Genomic DNA, 14,874 nt, shown 5'->3' with positions numbered 1-14,874 from the left:
CTGATAGAAAGGTTGCATTCAGAAATGAACATGCTGGAAAGATCTGCTGTGAACCTCAGGATTGCACACTATCCCTTCTTCCTCCCACAAAGCAGCAAAGGAAGAGTTTAGAAGCTCGACTTCTGCTAAACTACCCACAAACAATGCCCACAGGTGATTTCAGAAACAAAGGCTGTTAAGACAGCATAATACACACTAGATTGCCTGGTTTAAACTTCAGCTGCTGTGACAAAGCTGTAAAGGATCATGTTATGCTTCTGGAGATTTGAGCACCTAGCACTCATAGGAATCTTAATCCCTAGTGTGAAGTGGTCTGTCTCCTCATGTAATAAGAAAGGCAAACCAAGTGAGAGGATGGTAGTATTAGCAAAATCACATGTAATGGCCTCACTCACATGGCACTTTTAACTAGTTAAAATAGTTTAATGTGCTGGTGACTCATGCTGAAATTGCAGGCGCTTTGCTCTTTCGCTGCTCCTGCTGTGAAATAAGCTATGGTCTGGGTTAGCATTACAGACAAATTTCAGCAGTTTGCTTCCCCCAAACAAACCATAAGTGGTAAGCCAAGAATAAACCTTGGTTACTGTTTACGGTTTGTTTGGTAAGAATCAAAGCATGACCCTAGGTTCAGCGGTAACGCTAAGCTTGTTTGCAAGCGAACAGTGAGTGGCCTGTGATTTCAGAAGCAGGCAGTAGCACACTACCTGTTCATACAGTTTATTTTAACTATGGTTTAACATGACAAACAAACTAGGTCACTAAATGCTACAGAGACTGATTGATGATACTTGACGTTCTTGTATACTGAGTGTGTAAAACCAATGGGGAAGTTAGGGCAGAGAGGGGGGAAATATTATCTCTTCTTATTGCCCAGTAAAAAAAAAGCAAAGTTTTCAGTAAAATTTAGTTAGTTGTGTCATGCTTCATATCCTAATTCTATGGACCAAAGGAAATGTAAGTTATGGCATGATGACCCTACAGATTTCAGACACGAATTGTTAGCCTGGTGTCCATGACAGACGCATCTCCAAGGTAAAAGTGGAGGCGGTCAAAGAATGTCCATCTCCTTTTGGAATAAAACTATCTATTCCTCCTTTAGCTGGGTGAGAGGAGGGGGAAAGAAAATATAATTAGCCGAGAATTGGTGTGAAAAGTCAGAGGGAGGAAAAGAAACTACCCATAGCTTGGTGACCTCATTAAATTAACAGTTCAGTTCTTTCTTTTCCTCTTACACTGCATCTTCCCAGTAACTGTAAGGGAATTTTCCAGCTAAAATGCAAGTTATGCTTTTCAAGCCAAAAATCTTTAACAGCTGTCATTTTAGAATGCTAAAAGAATGGCGATCCTGGAAGAAGAAAGAGTCACATGTAACTCCGCAGTAATGAAAATTAGAAATGCAATGCTGCTATTATTATTAATAGCAAGAGCTAGAATTACACAGTGGAAGTCTCACATGCTGCAAGCTGCCCACTCCTGCCATGGACCGACAATACAGATTTGGCATGCATGCCCCTTGTTTTCCAATTCCGGCCTCGCATTCTACAAATATCCAACTCCTTCCTTCTTGTGACTTGACCACATCCACTTCCTCTATGTGGTTATTCAGCGTGAAAGCTGAAATAGCCCAGGCAGAAAAATGAATCCCCAAGAGAATAACCTAACCTTGACTTTCCATATGACACATTTCACTAGTTTTGTTTTAAATACCAAAAGTGACAGCTGAATTTAAAAATAACCCTGTACGTTGTATCTATCCATGTACACTTACCTATGCCTTACAAGCACTATAAGGTCCTGCGAGTTTTAGGGCTGCATCTGTGGCAAGACAATTGAAGGCCTATCCTTTGGCATGGTGACAAGGTGGCTAACTGTATCTCTCACATGACTTACATCATGCCGTCTGTGCCAGAGACTCTATTTATGGAATTAAGCAACCCAACTGAAAATGTTTTAGGATTTCTACTAACATTAGGTACTGTTCCATGCCTAGGCATCCATTCTCCCCATTAAGATTACTGGTTCAGCAGGAAGCTACGAGCTGTTTCTTGAATTATGGCCCATTTCAGAGCCAAATATGTTTTTTTCTGAGGGTTGGCTGAGGATTCAAGCAGGGGTGTTCAACTATGCCAGCCACCCCTGCTTGGATTGCTGTAAACTGAACCGAGGCAGGAACAACCCACCCTCCCCTAATCTTGTCCCTTGCATCTCTCTGCACCTTTAGTTGTCCACTGGATGCTACTCCTCTCTCAAGGCAAAACCCAAACCTCACTTTGGGTTAGGAGGGCAGTTTCAGCCCATGCATGGCTTCCAATGAAGACTCTAGCAGGCTGCCTCTCCAGTGGAAAGTGATGCACAGAGCACCTTCTTCTATTGTGCAATTTGTGGATTACAAACTCCAAAGCCCTGGCAGTAAATGATGCTCTGTGCAGGGCGCTCCAGTCTTCCCTGGCTATCTATACAAGCTACTAACACAACCTCCTTCCCCAAAGAAGGTGGGACTTCTTTGCTTTGGAAGAAGTGGGTGAAGTAGCAGGCAGCCGATGGCTTGAAGCTGTGTCCCTTCAGCATAAAGTCAAAGTCCCTTTTTGACTGGATGAGCATTAGACCTTTAAGGGATGGAAGCATGTTTGGATGAGCACAAGGCTGCCCATCCATCTCTTTTCTGTCTTCTGTAGTACAGGTGCTGTATCCACCTTATTTATAACAGGCCGTCTCTCTATTATATTTAGCAGACTTAAGCATTCTGTTTCAGCAGAACCTCCATGGTTCCAAATGAAGGAATAAAAACCAACGCACTGTTTATACACTTACATTTGACCCAGTGAGAAATGGAAAACAAGATACTATGTGTTAAATAAGGTAAGCTATTGACAAGGACAGACTCACCTGATATGTAAACTGCACTTCGTTTGTTGATCTGCCTTGTTGTCCATTTACATCAACTTCAATTTCACCTTCTTTTGCTTCTGGCACGCTTCCAACCTCACATACAATCCTAGTTGGAAACAAGGTAAGCTTGTACATAAAAGATCTAAATTGATATATATTCCCTGCAGTCCATTCTTAAATAAAATAAAATCTAACAATTAAATAAGACACCATTACAGAAGCCTCAAAAGTAATACAAGGTGGAATAAACTAGAATCGGCCATGCAAATGATTTTAAATCTCCGGGAGAAGATCACACTCAAGCCTTCATTATGTAGAAACCATTAAAAAAATGGCACGCCATTCCTTTTCACAAGATGAATTTACAGGTTTATTTCTCAAAGAAATAGGAAAAACCAAGACTCACACCTTGATTTCCCCATCGGAGGTGCATTCCCACCCCCACCGGATGGGTTTTTTTTTGGGGGGGGGCAGATGTATTCTGCAACATGTCACTGATGCAATACGAGTGCATCAGTGATGGATTTATATGGAACCGTTCGCACATCTTTTTACTTTACTAGTTCTGCAATACTTTCTCAATACTAGTGCATTATTGCGATCTGGGGGACACTCATACACGGCACAACAATAGCAGGATAGAACACCCCACCCCCTGAATGTTTGCATTGTGTTACAGGGTTTTAGTAGGAAGCTATGGGGCAAGTACTGATGGGAAACAAAGACAGTCTCACCAACACAAAATGTTTTGCAGGTGCAAACAGTACTGGAAGCATATAACCGCCACAATACCATCATGAGCACAAATCATCATGAATGCACACTAACAGGATACCTGGATGCCTAACATTTGCCAAACCGATTTAAAACATTTCCAATGTCCATTTTAGAGATGCGTTTTAAAAATGAACATAACAAAACTACCTGTTCATAATATTTGTGTACAGGATTACAAAAAGGGGTGGGTGGGTTTTTTGTTTTTCTTAAAGTGTGCAAGGTTGTAAATGTTTAATATATGAGATTTTCCTGCAGTGACACCATTGGAAATGTAAGCTGCAGGAGATAACTTACAAGTGCCTCCAGTTCAAATAAATTAGTGCATAATTGAGTCTGGATAAGCAACAAACGAGTTAGAGCTGTTAGATCATAAATATAAAGGTGGCTGTTATTACAAGTCTCTTACATAATTACATGTATAAAGTACAACAGAATAAGCATAAACATTGCAGTTGTCTCTAGAATTACAGCTAAACACATTAAATAGTTACAACTCATTACCATACAGAAATGCTCAAGAAGTTATATATTTAAAGCAAACAACTGTCATTTTTGTCAGGACAGTTGTTTTATTTCACATTTCTATGAACCTGCAGCAAATAGATAAAAAACAAACAAACTGGCATTCAGGACATCAGACAATTACTTACTTGGTAGAAACAGAGTAGAATTGTTCTCTAAATATACATTCAGTGCCTGCCACTGTTATGCTTTTGACATCTTCAGCATTTATGCCCAAATTAGATCCCATTATGGTCAACAAAATTCCACCGCTCAGTGGTCCATTACGTGGTTCAATCTGAGCATAAAGAAAACATACTTAAAAAGTCACAACATCATTTTAATAACCAACCAGCAGCTTAAACAGTAAGTTCACAGACTCGAAGGAGGAATACAAATGTTTGGGGTTTAAATTTGAGTTTTGGCCAGAAATCTGGAAAATTTCAATTTTTATTCTGGTTGTAGTGGATGGGCATGCAAACTCTGAGATTATATATCAGTTGAACCCTACCCCTAGTGGCAAGGGTGGTTAGGAAATCTTGACATTTTAACTCTATTTGTGCAGTTTTTGGAATAAGGCGTTCTTGCCCTTTGTCAGCTAACAAAACCTGGCTAGCCTTAGAAGTCATTCAAGTTTAGTCTGCCACTGTATAATAGCTATAGTTCAATGATTTTTCAGAACACTTTTGTTGCTCTAACACCCTCCCAAGACCCACAGGCATATATCCATGCACAAATGGTTTGTCTATGTTCTCCCATAACTTTATATCTCCTGTGTTAAAAGTGTACAGTGAGAGCTCAGTACATGCCTCTGCACCAAAAGGGGCATTTATCACCCTGGCAAGTTTTCAGAACCACCTCTTTTGACTCTAGAACAAAAGTTTTTGTTCTGTTGTCAATGTGGACACCTTGGAGCATTTAAGTACTTCCTGAGAGCAATGATATTTTATATCCTACGGAGTACCACAAAGTACTCAACTGAAATATCAAACTGGTTTTTCTAAGAATTGAAAGGTAGGGAGCTGCAAACCTTTGTGTTTAGGCGGGGGGGGGGGGGGAGAACATCTCCTTTACAAGAGTTTCATGTCCTAGGGGTATATTGAAGACTTCCATTGATATTTATTTTTCCCCTTTAAGGGGAATGATGCACGGTTTTTTTAAATATAAGATTTTACTATGAGGATGTATTGCAACAGAATTATACCTGTTAAGGGACTGTGGTAAAAGGAGGGCAGTGCAGAGTGCCTAGGGATGTAGATCAGGAATGGCCAACTGTGATAAAGAAATAGTGGCGATCCCCAGGCCAAAGATAGGCCAAACAGATTTGCACAGGGCTTCTGATCTCCCTTTTCTAACTGCCTGCACTGAGGATGAACTTCAGAGGACTCTGAGGCCTGCCTTACTGCATCTGTCCCTGAGAACCTGAATTTTCCAACCTATTGGGCTCCAGGTGCAAAAAGTTTGTGAAAGAAGGAAGGAAATGATAAAAATTCTGGCAGTCTGAGATCCAGCAACACTGGCAGAGCTTTCTGTGGACTTTCTGTGGCCTCTTCTGTTATGCGGCTGCCTACTCCTAAAAAACCCTAATTGCCTTTTTGGGGGGAAAAACCCTCGAGAGCCAACTATTTTTTACTGTAAAATGTCAAGTCTAACGCTCTTCCCAATATTATAAAATCAATAACAAGCTGCATCATTTCAAATACCTGACGGAAAATGGAATTCTACTATACTTTATTACAACACCGGGTTATAACTATTATATATAGCATTCCTGCCTAGAGTAACACCTAGCATTTCATCCAGTTTATAACTGTGTTGTGGTTGCCTAAAGAACCCGATGGTGTTTCCTTTTAATAGAAAAAAATACCGAAACATTTATTTAGTTGAGTGAACTACCTCTGAAGCAGGTTCCTAACAGGCAGAGATACCTTTTGAGGTACCACTCTGTTTACCAATGTTCTTTTTAATGTTCTGCTACAAATTTAGAACTGTGGAACTGGTTGGATAAGATGAAGGCCGAAGGATTGCCACATGTCCTCTTTTCCCTGGACACGTCCTCTTTCTTGTGATACGAGAGTTATCATAGAGATCCATAGTTAAAAGTAGATGTTGGCAAATGTGTCCTCTTTTTTCTCTTCAAAAAAATGGCAACCCTAAGGGGGACTAGACTTGTTGAACTAAAGCGCTTTGGAAAGCCAGAAAATGTAAAAAGCAATCTGGGCAGAACAAGGTATGTAAGGGGTGAAGCTGCAGACTCGGCTGTCTAACCGTAACTGTTTTAACACAATGCCTGAATAATGTAATTGTATTAGTTTTGCTTTCTACCTTATAGTCACTAGCTGCTAGCAATGTACAGTGATGATTATATCATCTCACACACTGGGCTGTTCAGATGCATTCTTGGCTTTGTTAAACGGAGATTGTTATGTCTGAACCAGCTTATTGGGTTAAATCAGATGCTATGAGGAAGTATGGAGAGCAAAGACAGACCAGCAGTATGTCCACACGTCTCGTAAAGTTCAGCCCCTTAGTGGTACAGGAAATATAATGGCATGCCTCCATTATATAATACCGCTTCCTGGGATCTGAGACAATGCAGGCAAGGCAAGAAACCATGCTATGAACTCGTCCCGTGTAACCTAGGAGCAGCCATTACAGCACTACTAGAAGACACTCCTAGGATATAGTTACGTAGCCTTTTCCTTTCGGTTTCTTTAGTCAAAAAGCCAGTTCTAATGCCCCGCGAGCACAGTGATTATTCACCATCTGGATCTTAAAGAAACAGACAGAGTCTCTTTACTATGGGACTTCACAAGTTTGCAACAGCTCCTCAGAATTCCATAAATGCTTTGCAAGCTGACTTGAGTGGACTTCACGCTATTTTATGAATGATGCAGAAATTACCATAGTAATGACTGGAGGAGGGCAGGTGGTAGTGGGAGCAGCACACCGGCCAGTGTAAACACAGCTGTCGTCACACCAGACACACCGATACGCAGGATTAGCTGCGAGACACAAGCTGCAGTCATTCCGACCATAGGAACAGCTGTATAGAGTCACTGTAAAAATGGAAAACAAATCATATGCATGTTTCTAGTGTCAGTTACTATTACACCACTCAGAGAAATTCAAACCCACATAAATCTTGAGGTGCACCCAACAGGGCAGCGTCATTAAGGTACAATCATGGTGCTCAACAAATACCACAATCTGTGACTAACCACCAACTCAGCTGCTTGAGGAAATAACTGTGGCAGGAGCACTGGTGGAGGAACAGGAGCACGGAGGGAGCGCTCTGCCCATGGCACCACTATTCCGGTAGTGTGCCATCGTGGCACCCACCGCGCACCACACCCCCACAGGCAGCGTGTCACACCCCCAGAACGTGTGCCACGCCGCCACCTGCTCTCTGCCCTCAGTAGTGGAGCATGCAGCTTCGCCACTGGGCAGGAGCAGTCCTGTTCTCCTAGCCTGGACATTGTCATCTGCTCTCGAATCTGATCCTGGGTGCAGGAGGAAGGTGAGTGTTGCTTTTTGCGTGGCAAGTCCCCTCCCCCATGTGAAATAAAGACACTAGACACGGTATTTAAGGTTAATGGGCATGAAAAGGCCACAACTTTATTGATTACAGAATTGAAAGGTATTGGCCTTAGGCATTGGCTCCTAACGACTACCCGGCATGGGGACCGGGAAGGGTTGTCCACAAGCCGTGGGAGTCCTGTTGAAGTACGCCAACTAGGATCCCAGCGGGTGTCACCGCTCTGGGGCGTGCCAGAGGCCCTTACCTCCCAAGGTTTCGGACAAGGCAACGCCCCCCCGGAGTCCTCTACCGGACTACCCTTAGCCTTGGGGAAGGTGATGGCTTTTCCTTCCCCCTTCATTTGCATAACAATTGACCCCTGCCAATGCCTAACTGCCAACACCAAAAGTTGTGACGTTTGCTACGAGGTAGGCGAAAAAACCAAAAGGCTCGAAGAGTGCCAACTTGGAAAAATTCCTACCAGGCCCCTTGCGGCGACCAACCGAAGTCCATAGCAAGGTCAAGGCTACCTAACCTAAGGGATGGGTGGGTCGGGAAAAAACCTGCTCGGCTGGAAGGGGCAAAGAGGGTGGTCCCCGGGCGTGCCTAGCCTTAAATAGGCTAGACCACGCCTCCCCGGCCCGCTGATTGGCGGGCCGGGTCGCAGACACGCCCGGGGATTCCCTACTCTCGCGGGGGCAAAGGCTAGCCCCCCACATGAGGATGTGGGAGGATTTCTGCCCGCAACCCCCTCTCCTCTGAAGTCGGAAATGGCTTTGCAAAAATGTGAGAACTGCCATGGATGGAGAAGAGAAGAAGAAGAGTTTGGATTTGATATCCTGCTTTATCACTACCCGAAGGAGTCTCAAAGCGGCTAACATTCTCCTTTCCCTCCCTCCCCCACAACAAACACTCTGTGAGGTGAGTGGGGCTGAGAGACTTCAGAGAAGTGTGACTGGCCCAAGGTCACCCAGCAGCTGCATGTGGAAGAGCGGAGACGCGAACCCGGTTCCCCAGATTACGAGACTACCGCTCTTAACCACTACACCACACTGGCTCTTGTTGAGTTGCGGAGGAACGCAACTCAACAAGCCTCCTCCTGAGAGTGTTCCAGCTGCCACCAGATCAGCTCTCCAAGGAAAGAACTGTGCAGAAGCAATTTTTTCCTCTTCCTTCCTGCCTACCCTGTCCACACACTCCAGTGTGTTATGCATTTTAGAGTGTAGACTTGAGGGCAACTCACTCCCTCTCTATTGCTTGCTGTAAGCTGCTCTGGGAGCCCCTCCTTTTTCTGTGCAAAAGGCATAGAAAGGAGCATAAATGCTGCAAATAAATAATGAATGAGCGACGCAATCTATCTTTGCATCTTATCACCTTTCTGACTTTCAGTAATGTAGTTAAGTGTCCTAGCCACACAGCTTCATCAAATTATTGATACATTAATGCATTCTTAATGATTACTGTAATTTGCAAAGGAAAGTAAGATAATGGGGGAGGAGGGCGGAAAGCAAAATAATGGGGCCCTTCAGTTTTGGTTTTATTGCATTCAGCGGCCTGACCAGGCTCATGTACAGATAGACCACCAGATCTGGAGTTGGAAAGAAATTTTGTGCAGATCGAAGTGGGAGGAGACCATGGAAGCTTTGTTGTTGTGTTGCCTTCCTGTGCAGTGCAAGTGTAGGCTCCTATGCTTCAGCCATCTAGTGATACAGTGGTACCTCGGGTTACATTCGCTTCAGGTTACATACGCTTCAGGTTACAGGCTCTGCTAACCCAGAAATAGTACCTCGGGTTAAGAACTTTGCTTCAGGATGAGAACAGAAATTGCACGCTGGCGGTGTGGCGGCAGCAGGAGGCCCCATTAGCTAAAGAGGTGCGTCAGGTTAAGAACAGTTTCAGGTTAAGAACGGACCTCCAGAACGAATTAAGTTCTTAACCCGAGGTACCAATGTATTTGCTTAGCAGATTAGCCTTTCCACAGACTAGCACATTTTCCCCCTGAACTGTCAGGACGGCAAATAGTCGGACAGTTCTACCTTTGGCAGGGGAACTGAAAAATAAGTGACTAGAAGAAGTTCCTTTGTTAACAGTAGATTTAGATCTAGCTGAGATGTTATTTCAAATGAAATACACATGGGTTGAAGGGCAATGAGAGTTGCAGGGGTGCTATGTTTAGAGGTTTTTCAATATGCAAGTTCATTCTTGTCTGGAGAGCTTTCTAATCAATCTCAGATGTCTGGAGCAAAAACAGATAGCTATTCATAGTTAACTTTAAGATAAACAGACCACACTAAAGCTTCCAAAAGTTCAGAAACTTATTGTTGTGCCGTGAAAAGCAGAATTCAGACAGCGTAGTGCAATAATATATATTCATATACACGCCAAGATGGTTCAACTTATGTCTCCACCCCAGGAGTCCTGCAGCAAGGACCAAAGGTTGATGGATGGGGTCAGAGACCAGGATTGGGAGGGTACTGGGGAGCACTGGAACCGTGATAAAGGATGCCCTGCCACTTCTGGTTATCATGGCCATGAATCACAGAGGAAAACAGAGCGCCTCTTAAGCCTGTAACAGCTTTGTGTTCACTGAGGGGTAAAGTTAAGAACGGAATTTGTAATATCTGGAGTCCTTCTGAGATCCAAGCCATACTCCACACATGACTGAAGAGCATCATGGCCTAATTCCAGAACACACAGAGTAAATCCAGGGTGCTGTATAATTAGGACCATGAACCAAGTTGGAAGCAACGAATCTCAAGACTTCGTGTTTGAGCACGTTTTTGATAAGCAGTCAGATCACCAACTTAACTGGAAACAATTAGTGCTCAAGTTTACTAACTATAACATTTTAGTTCTAAGTAGAGGGTGGCACTGTAGGTTAAACCACATAGCCTAGGACTTGCCGATCAGAAGGTCGGCGGTTCAAATCCTCGCAACGGGGTGAGCTCCCATTGCTCGGTTCCTGTTCCTGCCAACTTAGCAGTTCAAAAGCACATCAAAGTGCAAGTAGATAAATAGGTAACGCTCTGGTGGGAAGGTAAACGGCGTTTATGTGCGCTGCTCTGGTTCACCAGAAGCGTCTTAGTTATGCTGGCCACATGACCCGGAAGCTGTACGCCAGCTCCCTCGGCCAGTAAAGCGAGATGAGCGCCACAACCCCAGAGTCGACCGCGACTGGACCTAATGGTCAGGGTCCCTTTACCTAGCTAAAAAACAAACAAACCTGAATATAAGGGCTCCCTTCTGATTATTTGACTCAACAAAGCTATAATTAACCTTCCTGATTAGCATGGGAGGAATGGGAAAGAGTCCTCAGAGTTGACAATTTTGGAATAACTCACATTACGCTAAAAAACATTTACAGTGCATTACTGTGTTCTGAAACCAGTCTTCTTTACAAATAGCACCCACTTGCTCAGCATGACCCACTGTGTTTATTCAAAGTAGTTAAACTTGCTAGCTGAGCAGAAGCTTGCTTATTTATTAACTGTGAATAAGAAACTTGGGTTCTGTTTCCTTTTCGGTTGCAAGACATAATCTGCTTACTGACCCATTCAAGGTAATACGCTCGTATACATGATGCCGAGCAGCAAGACTTCAATGCTTGTCCTGCAATCAAAGACTAACTGGATGGAAAACTGAACAAGGTTGACCAGGGCTAGTCAAGGCACTGACCGCCAGAGTCTAAGCACAAGATGGCAATACTTCCTGTAATGTGCAAGAGCTTACCAGATTGGTAGCTGAATCTTCTGGAAATAGGACTGAGGGTTGTCCTGCTCAGAGCAGACCCACTGAAAATAATGGGCACAACTAAATTAGGTCCACTAGTTGAAATGGGTCTAGTCTGAGTACAGTGGTACCTTGGGTTAAGTACTTAATTCGTTCTGGAGGTCCGTTCTTAACCTGAAACACCACTTTAGCTAATGGGGCCTCCTGCTGCTGCCGCGCCGCCGGAGTACAATTTCTGTTCTTATCCTGAAGCAAAGTTCTTAACCTGAAGCACTATTTCTGGGTTAGTGGAGTGTGTAACCTGAAGCATATGTAACCTGAAGCGTATGTAACCCGAGGTACCACTGTACAGTGGTACCTCAGTTTACGAACTTAATCCGTTCCGGAAGTCCGTTCTTAAACCGAAATCGTTCTAAAACCGAGGTGTGTTTTCCCTAATGAGGCCTCCCGCCACCAGTGCCCTTCCACCGTTCAGATTCCGTTCTTAGACCGAGGTAAAGTTCACAAACTGGGACACTACTTCCATTTTGTGGAGTTCGTAAACTGAATCGTTCGTAAACAGGACTGTTCTTAAACCGAGGTGCCACTGTATAACTTAGTGGGATACAGCCATGTATCCTTTGCTACCGTAGGCTGGCTTAGGGGGTTTTGTCAGGCTGTGTGGCACACACACATTTGTCTTCAGACACCCTGCTGCCACTGCCTCAGTATATCTAATGGCAGGGCCAGCCCTGACCGTAACAGCTTATGCTGAGCCTACAAGGCTAGCATATTGGGGCTGGAAAAGAGAACTCATGTTAACCAATGTGATATGGCAAGTAATCTGAGAAACCCACATTCCCCCAATTATTTTCCACAAAGTTACCAACTTCAACAGATAGGAAATATTTAAAAAAAGAGCAAGAAAAGGAAGAATAAATGTTTTTTCTCTCCTGATTTATCAGCTAAAATAAGAAAAAAGGCTCTGCTTTTTTTAGGTAAAGGTAAAGGGACCCCTGACCATTAGGTCCAGTCGCGGACGACTCTGGGGTTGCTCTGGCGCTCATCTCGCTTTATTGGCAGAGGGGGCCATCATACAGCTTCCAGGTCATGTGGCCGGCATGACTAAGCTGCTTCTGGCGAACCAGAGCAGCGCACGGAAACGCGCCAGAGCAGTACCTATTTATCTACTTGCACTTTGACGTGCTTTCGAACTGCTAGGTTTCTGCCTTTCTTAGCCTTACACTAATAAGATTATTAACTGAATTCTTGAAATTAAAATTCTATAACATTTAAAGAGGTTCTTTATTTAAATGCATGTTAGAATGTTTTCCCCCAAGTGGTATACCTGTGTGTGTGTGTGTGTGTGTGTGTGTGAGAGAGAGAGAGAGAGAGAGAGAGAGAGAGAGAGAGAGAGAGAGAGAGAGAGAGATTTTTCAAATACATCTACTGGCCAGTGCCCCAAATCATTTAAGTGCCTAGGAATATGGGGTTAGCCTGGCTTCCAGAACAGTGAATTTGTCAATCCATAACCCCTCAAGCCATCGTCATGCCCTGCCCTGATTTCTTTTTTATAGATGGTGTTAGGGCTGCCATATTTCAAAAAGTGAAACTCCAGACACAAAAGTTGAAGTTTTTTAGTCCGCCCCCCCCAAAAAAAGAGTTTTTGAACTATTTTTAATGAAATTCGCCAAAATCTACACTTCTAACATATGCTCCCATACATCCGGATTTTCCCAGACATTTCAGCGATTTCCACCCATACACTGTTTATGAGGGAAAAATACCATGTAAGTCCAGAAAATTACAGACATATGAAAACCCTAGATGGTGTGTTTTTTAAAGTATACCAGCAGCTAACCAGAGAGACTGCTGTGTCTGACTAACTGATTCAATTTATATTTTTCATCTATATGTGGAGAACTGAAAACAACGTCTGTGTCTGCAAAAACCAGCACTCAAACTGCCTCCAAATTAGATTTGTAATGTATTGAAAGGCAAGCTCTCCAAGTCACACACAATACAGCGGCGGAGCTCAAAGTGTTAATCAGTTTCGTTACTGATCAGGTTGTTAAATGTACCAGCAGCAAACCAGCCATTAGATTCCAACCCTTATCCATCATCTTTAGGTACTAGCTGTGAAACCATTGATAGAACAGGACAAAGGATAAAAGGGATATATTGGATTTCATACTGCTCTAAGTCTCCAGTGGCTATAAAAATACATTAAATGCCAATGCTACTTGGTATTCTCTAAATGTGCTACAGAAAGAAAGGATTCATTTATATTTGGAAATTCAATAATTGCTCACCTTCTCTGTAGTAGCAACCAGAACGACCAAAGTAACTATTTTTCAAAGTGTGGTGCACTTAAATTCAGCTCTATTAAGGGCCCACAAATGGCAAGAAAGTGAGAAGGGGAATTGGGACACCACTAGTACAAAAAGGTACTTCTTCCCCAGTTCTTTTCAGCTTCTGCTTTTCATAGTAAACCACAGAGATGAATGTGGGCAGAATGGACATAAAATTAAGCTGCGCCCTGCTGATACCAACCAGACTATGAACATTAATCAATTAAAGAGAGGGAGAGGGAAAGTGTATATATAACATATGGATGCATGACTTTGGGAATATAACAGAGCATCACTCATTTGTTAAGATGAGAAGTGTTTTAAACGAAAATAACGTCTAGTCTAGACTAGGGTGGGATGACAGTCAATTTCTGTAGTAGATAGGTAGCCGTGTTGGTCTGCCATAGTCAAAATAAAAAAATTCCTTCCAGTAGCACCTTAAAGACCAACTAAGTTAGTTCTTGGTATGAGCTTTGGTGTGCATGCACACTTCTTCAGATACACAGTGTGTATCTGAAGAAGTGTGCATGCACACGAAAGCTCATACCAAGAACTAACTTAGTTGGTCTTTAAGGTGCTACTGGAAGGAATTTTTTTATTTAGTCAATTTCTGGTCCATGCCAATTTTGTATGTGCTCATTAATAACTTTGTTCCATCTCATTTCTGCAATCTTTTTTTTTTAAAGTTACGCTAAAAACTGAAATATTCCTATTGTACTTTCCCCATATAGTATTCATTTGAGTAAACCACCCTAAAATGTACATTATGTTACACTTTTTGAGCTATGTCACAGAATTTGGAGAGATGAAAAAACTCAAGGATACAGTGGTACCTCGCAAGACGAATGCCTCGCAAGACGGAATACTCGCAAAACGAAAGGGTTTTTGGTTTTTGGAGTTGCTTCGCAAGACGATTTTCCCTATGGGCTTGCTTCGCAAGACGGAAACGTCTTGCAAGTTTGTTTCCTTTTTCTTAAAACCGTGAATACAGTTGCGACTTGACTTCGAGGAGCAACTCATAGCACGCGGTGTGGTAGCCTTTTTTGAGGTTTTAGAAGACTTTGGTGATTTTTGAAGCTTTTCCAAAACTTTTCCGACACCGTGCTTCGCAAGACGAAAAAAACCGCA

The 14,874-nt window shown here is 43.0% G+C and overlaps 1 protein-coding gene across 3 annotated transcripts in view; it reads right to left on the bottom strand.

Annotated features, from left to right (window-relative positions):
- The window catches only part of PLXNB2 (plexin B2), a 339,781-nt gene that overhangs the window by 50,427 nt on the left and 274,480 nt on the right, over nt 1-14,874 (bottom strand). For all 3 annotated transcript variants that reach the window (XM_081211372.1, XM_081211370.1, XM_081211371.1), the window contains exons 15-17: nt 7,072-7,226; nt 4,317-4,465; nt 2,887-2,995 (exon numbers count right to left, since the gene is read on the bottom strand). In XM_081211372.1, the coding sequence (XP_081067498.1) occupies nt 2,887-2,995; nt 4,317-4,465; nt 7,072-7,226 (413 nt within the window). The remainder of the gene's footprint in view (nt 1-2,886; nt 2,996-4,316; nt 4,466-7,071; nt 7,227-14,874) is intronic.

The sequence above is a fragment of the Podarcis bocagei genome, assembly GCF_964188305.1.
Source record: "Podarcis bocagei genome assembly, chromosome: 10".
In the NCBI taxonomy this organism is placed as follows: domain Eukaryota; kingdom Metazoa; phylum Chordata; class Lepidosauria; order Squamata; family Lacertidae; genus Podarcis; species Podarcis bocagei.
This window is presented reverse-complemented; position numbering and strand designations above follow the sequence as displayed.